This window comes from Phyllobates terribilis, unplaced genomic scaffold (assembly GCF_046119375.1).
Source record: "Phyllobates terribilis strain yellow unplaced genomic scaffold, ASM4611937v1 Scaffold_3__8_contigs__length_932513732, whole genome shotgun sequence".
Lineage (NCBI taxonomy): Eukaryota > Metazoa > Chordata > Amphibia > Anura > Dendrobatidae > Phyllobates > Phyllobates terribilis.
Window position 1 is genome coordinate 767,160,390 of NW_027362763.1, and position 26,720 is coordinate 767,187,109.

Sequence of the window (26,720 nt, forward strand, 5' to 3'; positions counted from 1 at the left end):
GATCATTTTTATAAGAGTCAGCCTGTTAGCATTTTCAGTTGACAGACGGATGCGCCTATCGATTATAATTCCACCAGTGGTACTAAAAACCCGCTCTGACAAAACACTTGTGGCAGGGCAGGCCAGGGCCTCCAAGGCTTAGAGAGCCAGTTCATGCCATGTGTCCACCTTGGATACCCAATAATTATAAGGCACAGAGGAATCACAGAGGACGTTGGTACGGTCGGCAAGGTACTCCCTCAGCATCTTCCAAAACTTTTCCCTCCTTGTGAGAGTAACCCGTGCCTCAGGGCCTGTGCGATGGGAGGGTCTGAGAAAACTGTCCCAGAACTTTGACAGTGTTCCCCTGCTGGATTGCATTTGTGTCTCTCTCGCCACTGCTCCTTGGTTGTCCAACAAACTGTGACCTCTGCCGCCAGCGTTTTCAGATGGGAATTTTTTTAATAATTCTGCAACAAGGGCCTTCTCGTACTGCCCCATTTTATTAAGACTGTCCGGCATGGGAATAAGAGATATAAAGTTCTCCTTGTAGCGTGGGTCTAGAAGTGTCACCAACCAGTAATGACAGTCATCCAAAATTTGGACAACGCGAGGGTCAAAGGAAAGGCAGCATAACAAACTCAGCCATGTGTGCCAGACTGCAAGACTTCCGTGTCCTCACCAAGAGGACGACTGACCATGCCCTCCTCATCATCCTCCTCCTCCCTATCCTCAGGCCATCCACGCTGAACAGACGGGATGACAATTGTGCAGGTAGTACAGTCTATAGCGCAGGAAACTTGCTCCTGTTCTTCCTCTTCCTCATCGTCACCCAATCCACGTTGGGATGAGATGAGGTTGGGCTGTGTGGAATGACCCTGTATGGTTCCTTGCTCCATTTCATCGTGATCCGCCTGCAATGCATCCTCTTTAATTGTGAGCAGAGAGCATTTCAGAAGACAGAGAAGTGGGATGGTGATGCTAATTATGGCGTCATCGCCGCTCACCAGCTTGGTGGAGTCCTCAAAGTTTTGGAGGATGGTACATATGTCTGACATCCATGTCCACTTCTGAGGTCTTATGTGTGGAATCTGGACTGAATACCGACGGCCTTGTTGATGCTGGTAGTCAACAACTGCCCTCTTTTGCTCACAAATCCTTCCCTACATCTGCAATGTAGAGTTTCAATGCGTGGGGACATCGCACACCAGTCGGTGAGCTGGAAGCTGCAAACACTGCTGAAGCACGGAAAGGGCAGCGGAATCTGTAGCTGACTTTCTAAAATGGGCACACACGCATGGTACTTTGACAAGCAGATCTGGCAGATCTGGGTAGGTTTTGAGAAACCGATGAAACACGAGGTTAAGCACACGGGCCAGGCATGGTACGTGTGTGAGCTCGCCTCGCTTCAGAGCCGCCACCAGGTTCCGGCCATTGTCACACACGACCATGCCTGGCTGTAGGTTTAGCGGTGTCAGCCACAGATCTGCCTTATCTTTCAGAGCTGTCCACAACTCTTCAGAGTTGTGTGGTTTGTCACCTACGCATATTAACTTCAGCACAGCCTATTGCCGCTTGGCTGAGGCAGTGCTTTCAGCTTGTGACTGATGTGGTCACTTCAGAGATGGAGGCTGAAGAGGAGGAGGAGGTGTAGAATGTGGGTGCAACCCTGATTGACCCAGGGCCCACAATCCTCGGCGTTGGGAGAACGTGTTCAGTCCCAAGGTCCAACTGGGTCCCGGGTTCCACTATAGTAACCCAGTGTGCCGTAAGCGAGATGTTCCGTCCCTGCCCACAAGCAGTTGTCCACATGTCCGTGGTTAGGTGTACTTTCCCAGTAACTGCGTTGTTGAGGGCACGGCTAACGTTGTGGGACACGTGCTCGTGTAATGCGGGGACGCACACCGGGAGAAATAGTGGCGGCTGGGGACCGAATACCGAGGGACGGCCGCCGCCATAAGGTTGCGGAAAGGAGTGTGGCCTGTGGGGTGTTGGCTGGGGTAGGGGACAACTGAATGCTGCTTTGGGACAAGGAAGTGGACGTGCTTGCTGATGGTGCTAGTTGAGAGTGTGCAATGACACGTGCAGGGCGGGAGGCATCTTCGCAAGCGCCATGGACAGGGGATTGGCGTGCACGCAAAACAGCGGAAGAAGCAGTGGTGTCAACCGCAGACACTGTTTCTGGACCCTGGGGTTTGGCTCACTTAGTCGGGCGCTTTGCTGCCATGTGCCTGATCATGCTGGTGGTGGTCAGGCTGCCAGCTTTGCTACCCCTGCTGATGCTGGCCTGGCAGGTGGTGCAAATGGCCTTTTTGGGGTTATCTGCAGAGTCTTTAAAAAATAACCAGACTCTGGAAGACCTAACAGTTGTACTGGCAACTTAAGTCATGTTGGCGTTACGGGGAACGCTTTCCCGCCTTGTGTCTGCGGCCACCATACTGCTTCTTCCTGCCTGTTGTGGTGCGACGCCTCCCTCCCCCTGTGTGCTGCTGTCCTCGCTCTGCATGTCCCCCTGCCAGGTTGGGTCAGTTACTATATCATCCTCCACATCGTCTTCCACTTCCAGACCCTGGTCCTCTTCCTGACTTTATGGCAATTGTCTCATCATCGTCCACCACTTGTGACACTTTCCCACCGTCGCCTTCGTGTGACCGTGGCTGCTCAAATACTTGGGCATCGCTACACACGTTCTCCTCTTGACTCGCTTGAAGCTGGTCGGGCGAGAGGCCCGAATCTACAAATGGACCAGTGAACAGCTCTTCAGAGTGTCCAAGTGTGGGATCAGTTGTCTCCGGGCACTCGGCATGGTGGGAGGAAGGAGGATCGGGGTGAGAAATATGCGGTCCAGACTCACGGCTACTGAGACTAGACCGTGTGGAAGACAGGGTGGTGGTGGTGGTGGTGGCAAAGTGACTGGAAGCATTATCTGCTATCCAACCAGATAGTGGTTGTACTGCGGTCCCCTAGTAATTGGGACAGGAAGGTTGAGCGACAAGATGTGGGTGTTTGTTGCTGAACAATTTCAGCTTGCCCATGGTCTCGGCCTCAGTATGCACCATCACCATCACGTCCACTTCCCCGTCCTTTGCCACGCACCTTGCCCATTTTAAATAGAGGACAATATTTTTCACGTTCAGTACAAATGGCTGGATTTGAAACACAGTTATATGTGATATGTCTGACGGAAAACCACGGTATTAAATAGCGGGCCTGTAGGTTACCATTCTTCACAGCGACCTCGTATGAATAGCTTTGCTGTCACACTGAAACAAAATGGAATATTTTCCACGCTCACTACAAATTTTGGGATTTTTATCGCTATAATATAGAAAAGATCTGGCTGTATTCTGCAGTGCTAACAAGCAAATGGAGAAGAAAAATTGTGTACTCTGGATTGCTTTTTAAGCAAATAATCAGGATTAAGATAAAATAAAAATTAGCCCTAGTCCCTGATACCTGGAGCTATGTCTACAAATACCTGTAATAGCAGGATCAGTCAGCACGTGCAATGGACCCACCTGCACTATATGTACTGCAGTCTGCCACATACACTGCCTCCCTGCCTAACTCCTGCTATCACCACTGAATATCTACAGCTGGGTTAGTCCTCAGAAGGACTGTTAGTACAGATGGATATATACAGGTGCTTCTCACAAAATTTAACTTTTGATGATATACTAATTATTTCAGTTCTTCAACACCAATAGTGAAACTCATATTATATAGAGTCATTACAAACAGTGATCTATTTCAAGTGTTTATTTCTGTTAATGTTGATGATTATGGCTTACAGCACTGGAAACACAAAAGTCATTATCTCAGTAAATTCGAAGTATTAACAATAAACACCTGCAAAGGTTCCCTAAGCGCTTAAAAAGATGCCTTATCCTGTTTCAGTAGGCTCCACAATCATGGGGAAGACTGCTGACTTGACAGATGTCCAGAAGGCAGTCATTGACACACTCCACAAGGAGGGTAAGCCACAAAAGGTCATTGCTAAAGAAGCTGGCTGTTCACAGAGTGCTGTATACAAGCATATTAATGGAAAGTGGAGTGGAAGGAAAACTTGCGGTAGAAAAAGGCGCACACGCAACCGGGATAACCACAGCCTTGAAAGGATTGTTAAGAACAGGCCATTCAAAAATTTGGGGGAGATTCACAAGGAGTGGACTGCTGCTGGAATCATTGGCTCAAGAGCCACCACACACAGACATATCCAGGACATGGGCTACAAGTGTCGCATTCCACTCATGGCCACTCATGACGAATAGACAACGCCAGAAGCGTCTTACTTGGGCCTAGGAGAAAAAGACCTGGACTGTTGCTCAGTGGTCCAAGGTGTTGTTTTCAGATGAAAGTAAATTTTCATTTGGAAATCAAGGTCCCAGAGTCTGGAGGAAGAGTGGAGAGGCCACAATCCAAGCTGCTTGAGGTCTAGTGTGAAGTTTCCACAATCAGTGATGGTTTGGGGAGCCATGTCATCTGCTGGTGTAGGTCCACTGTGTTTTATCAAGACCAAAGTCAGCGCAGCCGTCTACCAGGAAATTTTAGAGCACTTCATGCTTCCCTCTGCCGACAAGCTTTTTGGAGATGGAAATTTCATTCTCCAGCAGGACTTGGCACCTGTCCACACTGCCAAAAGTACCAATACCTGGTTTAAAAACAACAGTATCACTGTGCTTGATTGGCCAGCAAACTCGCCTGACCTTAACCCCATAGAGAATCTATGGAGTGTTGTCAAGAGGAAGATGAGAGACACCAGACCCAACAATGCAGACGAGCTGAAGGCTGTTATCAAAGCAACCTGGGCTTCCACAACACCTCAGCAGTGCCACAGGCTGATCGCCTCCATGCCACGCCGCATTAACGCAGTAACTGATGCAAAAGGAGCCCCGACCGAGTACTGAGAGCATTTACTGAGCATACATTTCAGTAGGCCAACACTTTGGATTTTAAAATAATTTTTCAAGCTGGTGTTATAAAGTATTCTAATTTACTGAGATAATGACTTTTGTGTTTTCATTGGCTGTAAGCCATAATCAACATTAACAGAAATAAACACTTGAAATAGATCACTCTGCTTGTAATGACTCTATATAATATATGAGTTTCACTTTTCGTATTGAAGAACTGAAATAAATTAACTTTTTGATGATATTCTAATTTTGTGAGAAGCACCTGTATATATGTTGTGGTACACCTATACTAACTATAAAAAAGCTAATTTCTCCCTGACTCAGCAGCACCTCTCCCTACTCTGCCTGTTTCTGGGGTAGACTGTGACGAGCATGGCGGCGCCAGGTCTGATATAGACCTGATGACGCTGTGCGGCCAGCCAATCACTGTAATGCCACAACCAACATGTCTGTGGCATTACAGAGCATGGCGAGCAATCCCTTCATGTTGATTGGCTCTCTAAAGAGCACCAAACATGCAGGGCGCGGACCCGAGCTCCCGCCGAGCAACCCCGGAAATACTCGCCGAGCATGTCAAGCACAGTGATGCTTGGGCGAGTACCAAGTAGTGGCGAGTACGTTCGCTCATCACTAGTGAGGACATTTCTTGTAAAAGATCAATTTCCAAAGTAATTTTAGGTGTTCATCTCAAAGAGGTTTTACTGGGGAATAAAAGATATTCCCTATTAATGCAACATTTCTATTTAAAAGGGTTTCCCACTATTTAGATATTGATGGCTTACCCTTGAAGCTCATTCACACGACCGTATTTTCAATCAGAGTGCTAGCCGTTAATAAAACGGATGAAGCTCAGACCAATGTTATTCAACGAGGCAGTGCAGATGAGCTATTTCTTTTCGCTGACTGAATCCACATGTGAAAAAAATATTGCAGCGTGCACGATTTTCATCCGAAAATTGGATGAGACTCGCTCATTCAAATCTATGGGTGCGAGAAAAAAAAAAATCGGATGCCGTACGGAGCCACAGTATAATATCCGATTTTTACAGATACACTGCAATTCTGTAAGGTGGGAAACTGTAAATGTTCCTGTAAATGATTAATAGCTGATGATGTAGAAAACGGATTGTATACGGATGACAAGTGAGAAAAAAATCGTCACACTTTTCTGGATTAAAATTGGACCAATTTTTTTGTACGGTCGTTTGACCCTAGCCTTAATATAAGTCACACATCAAAGTTTTTATCCTCTTAATATATTGCAGTCATCATATTATATAACACTGTGTACTTGCAATTACTCATTTTTCCTTTCTGCCCAGCTAATTCTTCCCTTTTCTCGGCTCTATGTAGAAACAGTGAGTTTCTTGTCCCTGCATTTATCACTCTCCTCTTCAACTCCTGACCCAGCTGCTCCATCCTCCTGCCAAGGACTTTTACAGTGACTCATGACTCATGCAGGGAAAACGGACCTTCTGTTTCTACATAGAGCTTAGAAGGATTCAGCTATTCAGTTTTTAATTACGTGATGTCATAGACCTAACGGAAAACAGAAGGATTAGCTGGGTAGAAAGGCAAAATGAGCAATTGTAAGTACACAGTGCTCTATAATATGATGACTGTAATATTGTCATGGGGATACCGCGACAGAGCGGGGTCAGAAGATCCCAGCATCTGGTAACACATACACCTGCAGTAGTTAGAACGGCTTCACCATCCTATTAGCAGTTCTGGCTTTCTTTGCTCTGGTGCTGCAAGGGTTAAGCTGCTTAGTTGGACTCCTGGAGTTCTCTGTCTTGGGTTGTATCAGCTGTTCTGAGTTCATTACTCCCAGCAGGTACAAGAACCCTCCTCGTTGCTTCTGACCCGGCCAGTGATAGTTACCACTACCTGGTTTGGTGTTGAAGGAGAGCGTTCACTGTTTGGAGCAGGCGGTTGGAGAGTTTTTCAGGAGATTGCAGCGTGGAGTTGGTTTGCATGTTTATCCTTATCCTCTTCCATTTGGTTTCTTCCTTCCTATTCCTCCCAATTCCTACTCTGTTGTTTTGTGAGCGTATTTGTATGATTGTAGATTTCTTTTATCCCCTGTCTGTTTACTCCTGTCTGGTTAGTGTTTGCCTCTACACTATGGCCTCACACATCTCTGGATGGGGGAGGGAACAGATAAGGGTAAGATAGGAGCATAGCAAGGTAGGAGACCCCGGCATCTCCACCATCCGGGGTAATCCAGGGGACAGGAATAGCCTAGGGCCCCTAGTTTGAGGGATCGGGTGGTTGCCCACAGTCCCTTGTCACTACATGACAAATATATTAAGAGGATAAAAATTTTGATGGGAGTGCTTCTTTAATATTAGATCGTTGAGAGTTTGACAATAGGCTCTCCTACTTAGTAGCTGTTTAGAACTCCAGGGACGGGTGGATTTAAACAGTGTACAGAGCAAGAACAGTTCAGCTCCATACACCAAGTAGTGGCCGTTCTCAGGTACTGCAGCTCAGGACAGCAGAAGTTATCAATGTCCAAGTAATGGACATCCCTTTCAATCATCACAAATGCCCCATTTGATGTCACAATCACCTGTTCCCAACACAAAATAAATATAAGTGTATAGTTCTTGGATATAACCTGTGCTGGACAATAAATGTCAGGCTATCGCAAATTCGAACAACTCAGACATTAGTAGTTTTGTTCTTTGATGTCCTTGGTCCATTTGCCTCATCCCTGCACATAGTTTGTGCCAGTTTAGTTCACAACTCTTTGGAAGATCTTCATTTAGAGGTTAATGTAGCTTGAAGGAGAATTAGTGAACGCCAGGTTTTGAATTCCAGTGTTAATAAATTCCTACAGGCAAATTCCTTGTAAACAAAGAAAAATGCTTAAACCGGTTCATTATCTTATATTTATACATTTAAACGCTCTTAACTAGCCATGTTTTCACAGTATTGTGTTTCCGTTTCGCTCCGAGCCGTAGTGTAGTCAATGTCGCTTCCAAGTCAGGAATGACAGGAGCCTGAAGACTGTTCTCACAGCAGGAGCCATGCATTACTGACTCAGCAGGCTGACACTTTCCCCTATGTAACACTTCTGTGCATGGAGTGAACAGAGATCTCATTACCCAGGATAAAGGCCCAGCCTGCTGCTTAATGGCCCGATAACTGCATTACAACAGCTGAGTAAAGCGCACTGCACAGAAAAGTTTTTCGGCGTTGCATCAATTTTTTTTCAATCCAACAGATGCCAATGAAATCATTCATTGAAAAAAAAATGCATCATTTTAACTGAGTTTCATAAAGTGTTCCTCCTCTCACATTAAAATAAATACAGTACAGACCAAAAGTTTGGACACACCTTCTCATTTAAAGATTTTTCTGTATTTTCATGACTATGAAACTTGTACATTCACACTGAAGGCACCAAAACTATGAATTAACACATGTGGAATTATATACTTAACAAAAAAGTGTGAAACAACTGAAAATATGTCTTATATTCTAGGTTCTTCAAAGTGGCCACCTTTTGCTTTGATGACGGCTTTGCACACTCTTGGCATTCTCTTGATGAGCTTCAAGAGGTGGTCACCGGAAATGGTCTTCCAACAATCTTGAAGGAGTTCCCAGAGATGCTTAGCACTTGTTGGCCCTTTTGCCATCACTCTACGGTCCAGCTCACCCCAAACCATCTTGATTGGGTTCAGGTCTGGTGACTGTGGAGGTCAGGTCATCTGGCGTAGAACCCCATCACTCTCCTTTTTGGTCAAATAACCTGGAGGTGTGTTTAGGGTCATTGTCCTGTTCAAAAATAAATGATGGTCCAACTAAACGCAAACCGGATGGAATAGCAAGCCGTTGCAAGATGCTGTGGTAGCCATGCTGGTTCAGTATGCCTTCAATTTTGAATAAATCCCCAACAGTGTCACCAGCAAAGCACCCCCACACCATCACACCTTCTCCTCCATGCTTCACGGTGGGAACCAGGCATGTAGAGTCCATCCGTTCACCTTTTCTGCGTCGCACAAAGACATGGTGGTTGGAACCAAAGATCTCAAATTTGGACTCATCAGACCAAAGCACAGATTTCCACTGGTCTAATGTCCATTCCTTGTGTTCTTTAGCCCAAACAAGTCTCTTCTGCTTGTTGCCTGTCCTTAGCAGTGGTTTCCTAGCAGCTATTTTACCATGAAGGCCTACTGCACAAAGTCTCCTCTTAACAGTTGTTGAAGAGATGTGTCTGATGCTAGAACTCTGTGTGGCATTGACCTGGTCTCTAATCTGAGCTGCTGTTAACCTGCGATTTCTGAGGCTGGTGACTCGGAGAAACTTATCCTCAGAAGCAGAGGTGACTCTTGGTCTTCCTTTCCTGGGGCGGTCCTCATGTGAGCCAGTTTCTTTGTAGCGCTTGATGGTTTTTGCAACTGCACTTGGGGACACATTCAAAGTTTGCCCAATTTTTCGCACTGACTAACCTTCATTTCTTAAAGTAATGATGGCCACTCGTTTTTCTTTACTTTGAATTTGTATTATGGCAAGAAAAAAGCAGCTAACAGTCTATTCAGTAGGACTATCAGCTGTGTATCCACCAGACTTCTGCACAACACAACTGATGGTCCCAACCCCATTTATAAGGCAAGAAATCCCACTTATTAAACCTGACAGGGCACAGCTGTGAAGTGAAAACCATTTCCGGTGACTACCTCTTGAAGCTCATCAAGAGAATGCCAAGAGTGTGCAAAGCAGTCATCAAAGCAAAAGGTGGCTACTTTGAAGAACCTAGAATATAAGACATATTTTCAGTTGTTTCACACTTTTTTGTTAAGTATATAATTCCACATGTGTTAATTCATAGTTTTGATGCCTTCAGTGTGAATGTACAATTTTCATAGTCATGAAAATACAGAAAAATCTTTAAATGAGAAGGTGTGTCCAAACTTTTGGTCTGTACTGTACATAATTCAATAAAAGGAAAGAAAAATTTGAATTCTTTAACACTAAAACAAATCAAAAATAAATTAAACTGAATCTGTCACCAGGTTTTTACTACCGAATCTGAGAGCAGCATGTTGTAGAGACAGAGATCCCGATTCCAGTTGTGTCACTTACTGGGCCTTCTTGATGCAGTTTTCATACAATCACTGTTTTATCTGCTGCAGTTCTACCAGTTCTTTGAAGGCCAAGCAGTTTATAACTCCGCCCACAGCACTGATTGGCAGCTTTTGTATACACTGCATAGGCAGAAAGCTGCCAATCAATGTTGGGGGAGTGACTGGACTACCTGGCCGCAGGTTTACTAGCCCTCTAGTGATAATCTCCTGCAAGTAAAACAGGGATTCTATACAAATTACCCTGAGCAGTCTGGTAAATGAGACATCGCAGGAATCAGGGTCTCTGCCCCTACATTATGCTGATTTCAGATTAGGCAGCAAAATCCAGTGATAGATTCCCTTTTAAAAAATAGGGGTACATTGATTTTTTTTCACTCCAGTAAACAAAAAGAAATAGGTTTACAATGCAACAATTTAAAATATGAAAACAAAAACATTTTCTTATTAGCAAAGGTGTAAGCTCTAAAAAGGCAACCTACGTGTCTGCCATTGCGCCCCTGATAAGCAGAGGCTGGGCCCAGGTTGGCTGCTTCACTTATGTCTGCGGGTGCTGAGCACCTGTACATCTGCGTCCTCTGGTGTTGGGAATTCATCAAAAAGGTCATGGGGGGCACACAAGCACAAAGGTCTCCTGTCCCAGATGGTTACTGGTGTAGTAATGGTAACCAGCATTACTATTTAAAGGAGCTCCCTCCATTATAATTTTTGCTATGGGGCCCTCTCATCAATATGTATACCCTCCCTCTTCTTTTGGAATGAATGAGATGCATAAAGGGTGCACAGAGAAGCGAGGCAATACATGATACTACAATCGAGCATTGCCATGTCAGTGGAATTCTGGACAAAACCTCTAGAGTTCTAGTCCTCTTCCTCTCTGAAGAGACAATTTACATATTTAATTTCCCAGAGGACATGCCAGGCTTGGCTTGGACCTCTCTACAAGGAGAAACCTTACCCCTTAGGTCCCAGGCAAAAGCCTCTCACCTAGTCAAATCAGATTCCATGCTTTGCAACATGCCTAAACACTGTGTCTGCAAATTGAGATTCTGGTTTGGCTTTTATCCCAAGTCATATTGAAAGGCTTGTTAAAGAGTCGATATTGACTTTTAGGATCGCTGCTTCCAATAGGTGGCACTAGAGTTCTAGTCCTCTTCCTCTCTGAACAAACCATTTGCATATTGGACAAAGCCTCAAAATTCACAGCATAGGGTCGAATTTTGATGCAATTGTTAAATGACTATTCATGCACCAAGTATGAGGACCAGTAGACATTTGGTGGCATATCCAAGGTAAATAAGACTTTAATATTTTAAGAATGAATGACTAGCTCTACCCTCACCTACTGTATCCTCACCCATCCCTTGTAGACTGTGAGCCCTCGCGGGCAGGGTCCTCGCTCCTCCTGTACCAGTCGCTGACTCGTTTTGTTAAGATTATGTAAATGCTTTTGTTATGTATATCCCTATCACATGTAAAGCGCCATGGAATTAATGGCGCTATAATAATAAATAATAATAATAATAATAATAATAATAAATACTGAGTGATAACGTTCACATTTATGCTTTCATCATATCTTGAAACCCTCAAAGTTGGCAATAAACTTTAGACAACTGTTGACAAAATGCGTGATCTGCCAACACCTATTCCTACCAAGCGTCCACTGCCCAGATACAGTACAGACCAAAAGTTTGGACACACCTTCTCATTTAAAGATTTTTCTGTATTTTCATGACTATGAAAATTGTACATTCACACTGAAGGCATCAAAACTATGAATTAACACATGTGGAATTATATACTTAACAAAAAAGTGTGAAACAACTGAAAATATGTCTTCTATTCTAGGTTCTTCAAAGTAGCCACCTTATGCTTTGATGACTGCTTTGCACACTCTTGGCATTCTCTTGATGAGCTTCAAGAGGTAGTCACCGGAAATGGTCTTCCAACAATCTTGAAGGAGTTCCCAGAGATGCTTAGCACTTGTTGGCCCTTTTGCCTTCACTCTGCGGTCCAGCTCACCCCAAACCATCTCGATTGGGTTCAGGTCTGGTGACTGTGGAGGCCAGGTCATCTGGCGTACCACCCCATCACTCTCAGTCTTGGTCAAATAGCCCTTACACAGCCTGGAGGTGTGTTTGGGGTCATTGTCCTGTTGAAAAATAAATGATGGTCCAACTAAACGCAAACCGGATGGGATAGCATGCCGCTGCAAGATTCTGTGGTAGCCATGCTGGTTCAGTATGCCTTCAATTTTGAATAAATCCCCAACAGTGTCACCAGCAAAGCACCCCCACACCATCACACCTCCTCCTCCATGCTTCACGGTGGGAACCAGGCATGTAGAGTCCATCCGTTCACCTTTTTTGCGTCGCACAAAGACACGGTGGTTGGAACCAAAGATCTCAAATTTGGACTCCTCAGACCAAAGCACAGATTTCCACTGGTCTAATGTCCATTCCTTGTGTACTTTAGCCCAAACAAGTCTCTTCTGCTTGTAGCCTGTCCTTAGCAGTGGTTTCCTAGCAGCTATTTTACCATGAAGGCCTGCTGCACAAAGTCTTCTCTTAATAGTTGTTGAAGAGATGTGTCTGCTGCTAGAACTCTGTGTGGCATTGACCTGGTCTCTAATCTGAGCTGCTGTTAACCTGCGATTTCTGAGGTTGGTGACTTGGATAAACTGATCCTCAGAAGCAGAGGTGACTCTTGGTCTTCCTTTCCTGGGGCGGTCCTCATGTGAGCCAGTTTCTTTGTAGCGCTTGATGGTTTTTGCAACTGTACTTGGGGACACTTTCAAAGTTTGCCCAATTTTTCGGACTGACTGACCTTCATTTCTTAAAGTAATGATGGCCACTCGTTTTTCTTTACTTAGCTGCTTTTTTCTTGCCATAATACAAATTCTAACAGTCTATTCAGTAGGACTATCAGCTGTGTATCCACCAGACTTCTGCAGAATACAACTGATGGTCCCAACCCCATTTATAAGGCAAGAAATTCTACTTATTAAACCTGACAGGGCACAGCTGTGAAGTGAAAACCATTTCCGGTGACTGCCTCTTGAAGCTCATCAAGAGAATGCCAAGAGTGTGCAAAGCAGTCACCAAAGCAAAAGGTGGCTACTTTGAAGAACCTAAAATATAAGACATATTTTCAGCTGTTTCACACTTTTTTGTTAAGTATATAATTCCACGTGTGTTAATTCATAGTTTTGATGCCTTCAGTGTGAATGTAACATTTTCATAGTCATGAAAATACAGAAAAATCTTTAAATGAGAAGGTGTGTCCAAACTTTTGGTCTGTACTGTACATATACATGTTTTGGCTCAGTTAGCGAGTATGTGTTGTCAAAATGGAGGGGAGAAAAGGCCACTGCCAAAGAAGAATTGGTCCTGATGAAATACATCTACTTGATCCTTCTTTTTACAGATACATGTTGCCAAGGGAAATCCAAATCCCATATACAGTACATTGTTAGGCTATGTGCACACGATGCAGAAATGCTCATGATTTTTTCCTGAGCGTTTCTGCATCTCCCTGGCAGAAAAAAACGCATGCGGATTGTACATGGACATGCGGAAACGAAGCGGTTACCCACTGACATTTCCGCATGCGGATTGACAAGCGCTTTCCAAGCGATTAGCATCACTTGGAAAGTGCTTGTGACAACTAGGTCACACTATATAAATCCATGCAAACAGCATGGATTTATATAGTGTGACCCGAGAGAGTGGTAAAAATAAAAAACTAAATGTATACTTACCCTCCGATGGCCCCCAGTGTCCCGCTCACTCCGCTCTCCCTTGCCGGCAACAGTGAATTGAAAGACCTGCTGACGTCAGCGTCAAGTAACCCGTCACATGACTCTGACGTCAGCGCAGGTCCTTCAACTCACTGCAAAGTGCCGGGAAACAAGCAGGAGTGGTGCGCGGGCCGACAGAAGGTAAGTACACATTTATTTTTTATTTTATTCTTGTTTTTACAGCTTTTTTATGGTACCTGGGTGTGGAGGAGAGTCTCATCTTCTCCACACTCGGGTACCATCTGCACATTAGAACGCGCCAATAACGCAAGTACAAACGCAGTCTTGCGGTATTGGCGCGTTATAATGCAAGTCAATGGCGGCGAAAACGCCGCGTTTCCGCAAAATTAATGGACATGCTGCGGATTTTTGAGCGCAGCATAAACGCTGCGGAAAAATCCGCAGCATGGGCACAGCACACGCGGATTATCATTGAGGAACATTGCTGCCCTTCTACCATGCGTTTTTAATGCGTTTCCGCAGCTGCAAAACGCTGCGGAAACGCATTAAAAACGCATCGTGTGCACATAGCCTTAGAAGGTTATACAATCCTAGAATGTTAGAGTTGGAGGGGACCTCCAGGGTCATCATGTCCAACCCCCTGCTCAAAGCAGGATTCACTAAACCATCTCAGACAGATGTCTGTCCAGCCTCTGTTTGAAGACTTCCATTGAAGGAGAACTCATCTCATGGCAGCCTGTTCCACTCATTGATCACCCTCACTGTCAAAGTTTTTTCTAATATCTAATCTTTATCTTCTCCCTTTCAGTTTCATTCCATTGCTTCTCGGGCTTCCATGTGCAAATGAGAATAAGGATGATCCCTATTGATAAAGTTAACTGGCTAGTAAATGTGGAAAAAGGCATATAACTAAAAAGAGATGCTATCTCTAAATTTGACAAGATATGGGGTCTATGGATTGATGGCTCTGGTTTGGCATCTAGGGAACTGAGGAGATTTCCCCCCTGCTTGCTTTGAGTTACGCTTATATGATGCCTCAAATTAAACTTCTTTGAAACTTAATAAAAAGGTTATTAGTACTTCCACAAGTTATATGTAATTGGATTGCCTATTGTTACTATGTTCAAATATTTGTTCATCTAATTCTGCTGGTTTTGCAGAGCCAAGATGTGTAAATAACTCATGTTTAATGCTTCTCAGGCTGTGTGCCCACGTAGCGTTTTTCAAGCGTTTATGCTGCGGAATTTCCGCAGCGGAAACGCTTGTGAAACGCTAGGTAATCCGCACCCCATGGTCCCCAAGGGGATTCCGCATGTTCTATGCACATGCTGCGGATTTTTCCGCAGCGTTTATGCTGCGTACAAAAATCCGCAGCATGTCATTTAATTTTGCGGACACGCAGCGGAACTCCCGCCATTGACTTGCATTGAGACGCACAGAAACCGCGACTGTACATTTTTACAAGCGGCTTCTATGCGTCTCTATGTGCGGATGGTACCCAGTTCTGGAGGAGAGGAGACTCTCATCCAGACCTGGGTACCATTGTACCTGTAAAAAAAGAATAAAATAACAAATAAAGTTTATATTCACCTGTCCGGCGTCTTTTCTCTGAATGCCAGCAGCGCTGAAGGACCTTCGGTGACGTCACAGTCATGTGACCGCAGGCCCTTCACCGCTCTGTCTCGCGATATGCCGGCAGCCGGGAACCAGACAGGAACGAGCGCTGCTGCACACGCCGGGGCCTCGGGGGTGAGTATAGCTTTATTTGTTTTAATTTTTACGGTTCACACTGTATAAATCCATGCTGTTTGCATGGATTTATACAGTGTGACCTAGTTGTCAAGCACTTTCCAAGTGATGCTATCGCCTGGAAAGCGCTTGTCAATCTGCATGCAGAAACGCATGTGAACCCGCATGTGGATCCGCATGTATTCTGCTGGAAAAACGCATGCACAATCTGCATACGTTTTTTTCTGCCAGGGAGATGCAGAAATGCTGCAGAAATTTTCTGCATCGTGGGCACATAGCCTCAAGGTTGGGGGGGTGGAGAACTGGGTTTCTCCAATGTTTGTCTGGTTGTTGTTGCGTTTTCCTTTTTTTCCTTATCTTTTCCTTTGTGTAAATCTTTATAAAAATCAATAAAAAACATTTGATTTAAAAAAAAAAAAAAAGGAGGATCCCTCTATCAGTCCCACCAACACTGGAGAGTTCATCGCAGATTGATTTGTGGCATGTGGCCACCTAAAGCCTCATCACAGTCTCATAAACCCATGAATACAGACACTTTAGCATCCTGTACTACATTTACCGAGATCAGCAGCGAGTTGTAAGATGGGTTTATTCTGCTGATGTTTCTTCCAGGAAACGGAAAGGGATTATTTGCAGAAATTTACAATATTTGAGAATCAAGCCTAAAGGATCTCTCTGAAGGCAATTTTAGTGAGAAGGTACTGCCTGATTTACTGATTTCATACATCATCTACAAAAAGCAGAAACTCCTGAGTATAATAAAATGCCCCTACGATTGCCAAACAAGTTTCCTTCCCCATGATTTCTAGAAGTAATAGCAATATCAATACTTGGAGAGTTTGCAAGCTTTACCAAGCTAAAATGAAAAGTAAAAAATCCATGCAAATATCTATGTAATAAGTAATCAGCTCTGAAAATGTATCAGCAAAGAATATATTTTTAAGCTTACTAAACAGTTTAGTATTTACCATTGTAAAAGGAAACAAAGGTCCCGCCACCAACATTAAGGAAGGAAATTATCTCTGTAATTACGGTCAAAGCCTCCAACTAAGTTTTGGGTTTCAGACTCCACAGGTCTCTATAGGTTGTCTGAATGGCAGAAAGTCCCGAGTTAGGTCATCTGCATAACTAATGATCCAGATGCCTTGGGCAATGGTGTGGAACAAATGTATCATATGTTCCAAAGCCTCCTTCATGCAGTTTACCAACAAGGCCGGACTGCTCCCTTGGGTTGATTATTATATCGAACACATCAAGAGTGTTCATTTCATCGGTAAGAAAAAGAAAAATGTTTATCACTTTGTAGTCTGGTGCAAAGAAAGGGACCATCATCCCGTCTATTCTCTGAAATTGTAGCAATACATTTCAATAGCAAGGTCAAAAAACAAAAAAGAAATCTTATAGAACAATAAAATAATAGACAGCAGTTTCACATTTCAGTCTTGTGACATCTATGGAAGCCGACTCCGCTTCCTAATTACTCAAATGAACAAAATATCTTGGATTGCGCCAATAAAAAGGCAGGTCAAAAACACAAATCGTAATAGCAAGTATGGTCTGTCATATCACTGATAGCGTGTTAAGACATATTGCATGCTTTTTATGGGTTAAGTTCTTCTAAAGGGGTTGGCCACTTTATCTTTACTTCAATAAATGTGCCGAGGATATGACTTTGTGGCCAGGAGTTTGTATGTTCTTCCCGTGTTTGTGTGGGTTTCCTCCGAGTTCTCCGGTTTCCTCCCACACTCTAACACATACTGATAGGGAATGTAGATTGTGAGCCCCAATGGGTGCAGCAATGATGTCTGTAAAGTGCTGGGGACTTAATGGCGCTATACAAGTGAGTAAAATAAATAATAAATATTAAATTCCCATATACACCATCTTGCACTCTTCATAAGGACAAATCTTCTACCTTGGACCACAGGTTCTTCTCCTAAACTTAGCTAGTGACGCCTTCCTTACGCACAGTTCTCCTAAATACAACGGCTGATGGTGGAAGAGCCAGTGACCAGACTCGTCTATCAGCCTCCTCCAATAGGAAAACACTTCACATGGGAAAACTCTTTTTCCATTGGAAGAGGCTGATGGACAGGTCTGGTCACAGCGCCTCCACCAGCAGCCATTGTATGGAGGAGAACTGTGCAGTCTGTGAGGAAAGCTGCAGTGACAAGTACAGGCCCAAAAGAAAAAAACTTTGCAAAAGGTCCAATGTGAATGAAGCAAAATGTTATTGAGACAATGTGAAGGACAATACAGGTGGTAAGAGAGGGGATAAAAACAGGCACAAGAGGGCGCCACAGCAGGGATGTAAAAAGATGGTAAGCAGCCAGATATGTAAAGTGCTACGTGTCTAGCGTGTCCACGCAAACTGAGTGAAAAAATAGGTGGGAAATAGCGCAGTGCTAATGCTTTATGGTACAATTACACCATATTCCTGCTGTTGAAGTATGATCTGGCAGGGATCTTCGGATTCACTAGCCACCTTTGTGGATGAGCTAAATTCCAACGAATATAACATCCGGCTAACATACCATGGAGGTCCAATGTCGGTTGAGTTCTTGGACGTTCATGTGAAACGTGATGCAACTAACACCTTACAAAGTGATATATGTATCGCAAACCAACGTCAGTGAATTCACTACTCCATGCATCGTCAGCCCATCCTAGTCATATGATTAACTCCATACCGATCGGACAATTTCTCAGACTTAGAAGAATTTGTTCAACGGAGACTGACTTCGAGAAACAGGCATGGTATTTAAAAAAAACTGATTTAGGGAACGTGGCTATAGTCATCGCTCTAGAAAAAAAGCTTACCATAGAGCTAAACATACATCACACCACGATTCTCTATATAACACCAAGACCAACAAAAGCAGTAATAGTTTACGGCTCATCACCAATTTTCATTCCCAGGCGGGGTATATGAGACAGAGCCTAACCAAAGCATGGCCAATTCTAATTCTTTTGTGCCTGTTTTTATCCCCTCTCTTATCACCTGTATTGTCCTTCACATTATTGTCAATAAAATTTTGCTTCATTCACATTGGACCTTTTTCAAAGCTTTTTTTCTTTTGGGTTTGCTATTTCATTCGATGGTCCATCTCTATATGTGTCCGCGATTGGGTCATTATGTGCAATTGGTACATATACATGTGCCTTTAACGATATATAAATGTATTCGTTCTTCTGCCTCTTGTTTATATATTCTCAGTAACAAGTACAGGAGGAGAACCTGTAATACTTATACATTAGAAAGTAATACAAAAAAATCATGTCGCCAACATAGAAAGTAGCGTCAGAACGATCAGTAGGAGGAGTAGGCGAACACTGCCCATTGAGAAAGTGGCGCAGTGACACCAGAGAGGATAGCGGTCAGTTAGCAGTATTGCCCATGTGACAGCTTTAAAGTCCCCCATACACATTACAAATCTATCCATCTAGCTCATATCCATCCCATATCTACCCATCTAGCCATCTATCCAAACTTCCCCTTATAGACAAATGCTTGGCTCAACTGAGGGCTCCTGCATTTTCTCTGGTAGAGAATTATCTTTCCACCGGACAAAAGGGTCTTACATTTGAATTTCAACCAGGGTGCAGTGCGGAGACCCCCAATCACAATAAGTGGTTGACCGAATTCCCCAAAATCAGCAGGTTCGGCTGACTTTAATCTAATATGCATAGGGACCTTAAGACTTCGCTCATTAAAATAAGAGGGGTGAGAGATTGTGCGAGTCCAGTTCTGAAACTGATTTTGCCACCACGAGACCTTGCCTACTTCTTAGATACCCATAACCTGTATCTTTATTGGTGAGAATGGGGCCAGATCCAGTTTGGGAAAGGTTTCTCTGAATTTCCTAACTAAAATTTTCCCAAACAAATTACCAGGAAAGAAATCTTTAAATTACTATGATCCTAATAATGGTGAACTAATGAGGGCAATTACACTGCTAAACAAGGAAAGGAGAAAGACAGAGTGTGCAACACTAGCTAAGAAGTACACTGCTCAAAAAACTAAAGGGAACACTGAAATAACACATCCTAGATCTGAATGAATGAAATATTCTCATTGAATACTTTGTTCTGTACAAAGTTGAATGTGCTGACAACAAAATCACACAAAAATCATCAATGGAAATCAAATGTATTAACCAATGGAGGCCTGGATTTGGACTCACCCCCAAAATTAAAGTGGAAAAACACACTACAGGCTGATCCAACTTTGATGTAATGTCCTTAAAACAAGTCAAAATGAGGCTCAGTATTGTGTGTGGCCTCCACGTGCCTGTATGACCTCCCTACAATGCCTGGGCATGCTCCTGATGAGGTTGCGGATGGTCTCCTGTGGGATCTCCTCCCAGACCTGGAATAAAGCATCCACCAACTCCTGGACAGTCTATGGTGCAACGTGACGTTGGTGGATGGAGCGAGACATGATGTCCCAGATGTACTCAATCGGATTCAGGTCTGGGGAACGGGCGGGCCAGTCCATAGCTTCAATGCCTTCATCTTGCAGGAACTGCTGACACACTCCAGCCACATGAGGTCTGGCATTGTCATGCATTAGGAGGAACCCAGGGCCAACCGCACCAGCATATGGTCTCCCAAGGGGTCTGAGGATCTCATCTCGGTACCTAATGGCAGTCAGGCTACCTCTGGCGACAACATGGAGGTCTGTGCGGCCCTCCAAAGTAATGCCACCCCACACCATTACTGACCCACTGCCAAACCGGTCATGCTGAAGGATGTTGCAGGCAGCAGATTGCTCTCCACGGCGTCTCCAGACTCTGTCACGTCTGTCATATGTGCTCAGTGTGAACCTGCTTTCATCTGTGAAGAGCACAGGGCGCCAGTGGCGACTTTGCCAATCTTGGTGTTCTGTGGCAAATGCCAAGCGTCCTGCATGGTGTTGGGCTGTGAGCACAACCCCCATCTGTGGACGTCGGGTCCTCATACCACCCTCATGGAATCGGTTTCTAACCGTTTGTGCAGACACATGCACATTTGTGGCCTGCTGGAGGTCATTTTGCAAGGCTCTGGCAGTGTTCCTCCTTGCATAAAGGCGGAGGTAGTGGTCCTGCTGCTGGGTTGTTGACCTCCTATGGCCCCCTCCACATCTCCTGGTGTACTGGCCTGTCTCCTGGTAGCGCCTCCAGCCTCTGCACACTACGCTGACAGACACAGCAAGCCTTCTTGCCACAGCTCGCATTGATGTGCCATCCTGGATGAGCTGCACTACCTGAGCAACTTCTGTGGGTTGTAGAGTCCGTCTCATGCTACAGTATATACTGGAGTCCTCTGGAATGGTTATTGACAGGTCTTAGAGCTAGTCACACAATCCCGCTGCTTACTGGAGAACGGAGCTCAGAGAAGGTAAGCCAAAAACATATTTTAATAAGTAGACATGTAGCATTTTTGACAATTTTAAAAGTTGAAGGGGTTGTCCAGTTAAAAAAAAAAAATAATAATATTATGCTTCAATTATTACAGATGCCTCAATCTTGAGATATACCCTACGGAACAACTTTGATTCCTTCCTAAAGTTTGGCACAAAAGAAAACTTCTGTTGACATGTCAGTGGTGAGTCTGAAGCAGGCTGCCTAACGCATTTCAGAGTCTAAGCCTTTCTGCCTATGCATTGGCCATGACAGAGTAGAAGGCTAGCCGACATGAGCAGTCAGTCCCTGATGAATCTATGTCCAGAGGGGACCTCTGAAGATCGGGCCACCTCTGATAACTGAAAAATTAGTACGGTGTATAAGTTATTATTTTAAGCAGATTTATAAGTTGTTGTTTTTTTTGGACACTCCCTTTTAGAACTTTCCATACATATTATATGGTCCAGTGTGATACCGAAAAAATGCTGACAACAACAGTAATGTAGGACTCCATGTAGGACAATGGTTGTCACATCTCTACCTCTACTTTTTTTTTTCTTTTTTTTTTACTAAATCTAAAATGACTATCTGTTGTTTTCAGCATAAAATGATACGACAGACTAAGATCTTGATGTAAACAGAAGTGCATCTATGTGAGAACAATAATGCATTTGTATTAATCAGAATATTGGGCAATTGTAGAAACTGTGGGGAAAAAATATTCTTGTCCTCAAATATCCACCGTGAATAATTAATTGTGGTTCTCACATTAACATTTAGCTTTTCTAGGAAAACGCCTTCTCGTACCCACATATGTGGGATATTTTTATTTTCTCTGCAGTTTCATAAAGAAGCTTAATGCAAATGACCATAGAAATAGAAAAAAGTTGCAATAATATGAGAAAATATTTCATTCTTAAGAGCTGCTCAAATTACTACAATTTACAGCAACTTGGAATCAATCAGCAATCAACTGTCGATCACATATTATATTTGATAAATGTCTCGGTATGGTGCTTTCAAAGGAACCACTCAGAAACCTTTACCATGCCAATCTCTTGATATGATTGTGCAATCCTTTAAAAGATAACTGGTCGATAATAAATAATAATCTTTATTTTTATATAGCGCCAACATATTCCGCAGCGCTTTACATACTGTACATTATCATCACTGTCCCCATTGGGGCTCACAATCTAAATTCCCTATCAGTATGTCTTTGGAGTGTGGGAGGAAACCGGTGAACCCGGAGGAAACCCACGCAAACACGGGGAGAACATACAAACTCCTTGCAAATGTTGTCCGTGGTGGGATTTGAACCCAGGACCCCAGAGCTGCAAAGCTGTAGTACTAACCACTGAGCCATCGTGCTGACCCAGGTCGATCCCTTTGTGGCGCCCCTGAGGGTTCGGTCGCCACAGAGGTATTGCATCTCACCCAGGGGTGTGATACCTCACTCTCGGGTAAGGAAGGAGTACGGCTCAGGACCCTAACACTGCATTCACTATACCACATTTCCGGGGGACCGGGCGACAATGCTCCTAAGGTAGAGCACAACTGTCCCTGATCCCCGGCTGGAGTGGGGGGAACCACCTAGTTAGGGGAACCATGTAGTGGGTGTGGGTGGAGGAAGTAGTTAAGGGGGGCACATAGTGTGGGATATAAAAGAGAGTAGCCATCTTAGGACAGTGTTCAAGAGTCAGTTCCAGTCAGACAGACTGAGGAGGAGTCAGGGAGCGGAGGCTCAGCATGAGCTCTGCTCCAGAGGCAGGCCTAGACAGGAGGCCTGAGCCTGGGCCTGAAGGAGAGGAGAAGGAGCAGGAAGGCTCCAAGGAACACAGAAGGAACCCTAGTGGTACGGGCCGTGCAGAACGCCACCCGTACGCCCGCCGCTACCAGGAGGTGGGGGGGGTCAGGCCAAAACAGGGAACCGGATCCCTTAACTAGTAGAGGCAGAAACCACGCTCAGCTAGTCACCGGAGGCTGTGGCATTACATGTGCCACCGGCCACTCACATCCCACGTAAGGAAGGCAGTCACATAGGGCCCAGGGGACGGAACACACGTCGCCCGCCAAGGCCCGAGGAAGCCGGACACAAGCGTTGTAAGGTGTGGGGCACGAGAACACCAGAGAAAGGACACATGAAGGGGGTCCTGATAAGTACTCCAAAGCTACCTGAGAGTCGGCTGGGCCCCTCACTTGGTGGACGCAGCGCAGCGCGGGAAGTTATGATCAGCTGAAGTAACGTGGATTAACACCTGTGAGTAAAGACCCTGGGACTGCAACACCTTGTCTCCGTGTTTCTTACTGTGCCAGCACTAACTGCACTGGGACGCCCCTGTACAACCCCAACCACCATCATCCACTTGCGCTGCCCTGAAGCTACACTTCTCCTGTGGGAAGTCACATTATCTAGCTGCACACACCATCAGCTTCAGCGGTCTGCTCCGCAGCGGCGGTTCCTCATAACCGCAATCCACAGGTGGCGTAGTCGGACATTAACCTTACAAATAACATCACACAAATAGACTACCCCTAGTTTGACCACCCTGGGCACGGACCGGGTCACCGCCACGGTGACTACAACCCCCGACACCTACAGAAGGCCCGGCTCCAGGTATTTTCCCCCCACGGCCCAGGGGGCGCGTCACCTTTATGACCCCAAAGCGATGCTCCAGCAGGGAGAAGCTGAAGTTGTAACTGGAAGTGCATTTGGGTGTGACAGTGCACGTCTAGTTTCTCAGCCTCACATTGTATTACCCACCTACCAGCACCCTTCCCTGACTGATTGACAGGTCATTCACTCGATTGACAAGCCAGTAGCTGTGCAGCAGAGTGAATGACCTGTCAATCAGTCAGGGAAGGGTGCTGGTAGGTGGGTAATACAAGGCTGAGAAGCTGTAAGTGCACCGTCACACCCAAGTGCACTTCCAGATACAACTTCAAAACACGCCTTCTCGATGCAGGTGCAGTGCTTTGCAGTCATTAAGGGATAATGGATTATCTTTTTAAAGGTTACACAGTCAAATAAATAATTTGGTGGGGAGTTAGTTTCTGACAGATTCCCTTTCAGTACATAATGGCGCACTGCTTCAAAACAGGTTGTGGCCTTTGTAGCCCCTTTTATTACACCGCACGATTGGGTTTGCCTGGCAGGCATGCTTCATATTCTATACAATTATATTCCTAAGTCGTTTTCCTGCTGTCATCTCTATATTTCTTATATTTGTAAAGAAGAAGTCTTAGTATTTTTTTCCACTAAAGCTTCTTAATTACGTGATGTAGTGCAAATGTATTAAAATACTCACCAATCACATCTTCCCAGGTTGCCAGCATAGCTCCGGTCCTCTTCTGGCCAACATAAACGCTCGGCAGCTTTGCCAGATCACACTGCGCGGGGTGGTACTTCTTTTGCAATGTTAGTCTATGCAAACTGGGATCTAAGGGGTAACGTTTCTCATTGTGAAGAGTGACAAGCCAGGGAAAGAAGACTTAAGAACCATGCATTGCTCCTCTGGGAAATTAAATATGCGAGAAGGAGGAGGAGGAGCATGGCATGGCTTATAAGTCTTCTTACCCAGGTGTATCAGGCATTTCAATCTCCGCAAGGAGAACCGTTACCCCTTAGACCCCAGTCAGACAAATCAGATCTCATGCTTTGTACTAAGGAGGAAAAACACCCTGAAACACGTGTCTACTATTAAGATTCTGGCTTGTCTTTTATCCTAAGTCATGTGGCAAGGCTCGTTAAAGGGTCGATATGGCCTTTTAGGATTACTAGTTTATCTCTGAAAATTCTATTTTGCATCTATGAAAACTAAAATGAAGCTCCTTAAACCTCCATTGAGAAATAGACTTCTGCTCCACACAAACTAACCGGCTCATGGTGTTTTTATTTTCAGGTTACGTGGGTCAGAAGAGGACAGGGGCAGCGCTGAAAACGGGAGATGACTGCGAGTGCGACTGGTAAATATTTTAATACACTTGCAATATATCACATAATTGAGAGGTAGGGATGAGAGGACCCGTAGAAGTTCGGGTTCTGGTACCCGCCCCGAACTTTACTCTAAAGTTTGGGTCCAGTACCAGAACTGTACCTGGACTTGAACCAGAACACAAACCCCAATGAAAACAATGGAGACCCAAACTCTGGATCTGGAAAAATAAAAACTCTCTTTCTCTGTAACGGACTTTCCCCAGAACTCTGAACATTACAACAGATATCCGGGAGAAGTCTGTGTTCAGCGTTTAGCAGCGGACACTAACTGCCCGAACTTTTTAAAGTTTGGGTTCGCTCATCTCTATTAAGAGAGTGTGGGGGAAAAAAATTCAGAGACATCTTCTTTAATGTGGTCCATTTGTTTCTGATTTTCTATTATTCAGTAACTGAACAAATTATCCCACAAGTTCCTAAATTCTCACTTCATGTAATAGCAGCATTGAACACTTTGAAAAAAAAAAATCTAAATATACAATATTCACAGACCCAGGCTCAGGTGAAGGCAAACACGTACCTTTCAGGAACAGCGGGCTGGCTGGCGTGTATTCCTTGTGCTTCACGTGGCCTTGCTGCCTTCGGCTTTCAATACGCTGCTTCACTCTGGCATCGATTGTGTCTTTAAGTAACAGACAAACTTCCTGGAAAGCAAATCAATAAAGGTATGATTTACAAGTCTTACACCAGTAATGTGCTGCACGTAAGAAAAGACAACATGCCATGGGAAGGAGAACATATCTTAGTGATACACATGGGGCTCGTTGGTGTCATTACAACAATGTGCATTTCATTTTTTGTTTTTCGTGTTGATCTTTTATGCTTTTTTGTTACATTCTTTTTTTGCAATATTTACTTTAGTATATTATTCATGGGGTAATGAGTTCTTTACTCTGTTTCATTACTTAAAGGGATTGTCCAGTCAAGGTAATGTCTGACAAATGCCCTGCCAGGTCATATTGATATCTCAGAGAGGAGGGAGTCATATCAGGATGCTTCTCTATGAGCCATAGCCAAGAGCGTTTCTGTACAATCTCTTGTTGTTTGGAGGATTTACGCCATCTTGTAGCAGATGGACAGACTCGATGGAAATGCCGCCATGTAATACTACATCTTCTCAAATGCCTGACTGATCCATTGGTTGAAATCAGCCGTTTTCTGGAGATGACTGGTACAGGACCACCCATTTAAATCATAAAATGTATGAGGTCAATATAATACTGGGTGAATTTTTATCAAAGGGTTTACCTTTCGGTCATTCAGAGTTTTTAAAATATTTTACACCACTTGAGCCAATACAGATCAGCATATATTTTTTATTTATCTTTCGAATGCGCAATGCACACTATGGCGCTGATTTATCAAAGTGTTTACACCTGAATTCTGGCATAAAACACTTTGATGTTTGCATGCCACTTTTGGCAAAGAGATCAGAGCTGGGGAGGAGCCAAGCCAGGACAGTGACGTACATTATGCCAAAAATGTAACTCCAGTCACTGACTGGAGTAATATTTGTAACAAGGAGCATGGAGGCGCACACCACTGAGGAGATTTGGTGCGCGTCTCAATGAATTTGGTGCATCTTATTCCTCCACATCCCTCATGAAGAATGGTGTATGAAACACAAGACTTAAAAGAGGTTGTCCACTACTTTTTCATTGATGACCTGTCCTTAGGATAGGTCATCAATGTCTGATCGGCCGGGGTCCGACAACCAGCACCCCTGCTGATCAGCTATTCTGTGTCGGCGGCTGCTGGAACTGCTCGATTGCAGAGCCGATCCGTCTTCTGATAGTGGCCGCGGCAGAGTACTACACATCCGATACATTCAAATCAATAGGA

At 44.4% G+C, this 26,720-nt stretch overlaps 1 protein-coding gene across 3 annotated transcripts in view; it reads right to left on the minus strand.

Annotated features, from left to right (window-relative positions):
* Positions 1-26,720, minus strand: part of SLX4IP (SLX4 interacting protein) — a 258,954-nt gene that overhangs the window by 117,701 nt on the left and 114,533 nt on the right. For all 3 annotated transcript variants that reach the window (XM_073672225.1, XM_073672224.1, XM_073672223.1), the window contains exon 4: positions 25,399-25,522. In XM_073672225.1, the coding sequence (XP_073528326.1) occupies positions 25,399-25,522 (124 nt within the window). The remainder of the gene's footprint in view (positions 1-25,398; positions 25,523-26,720) is intronic.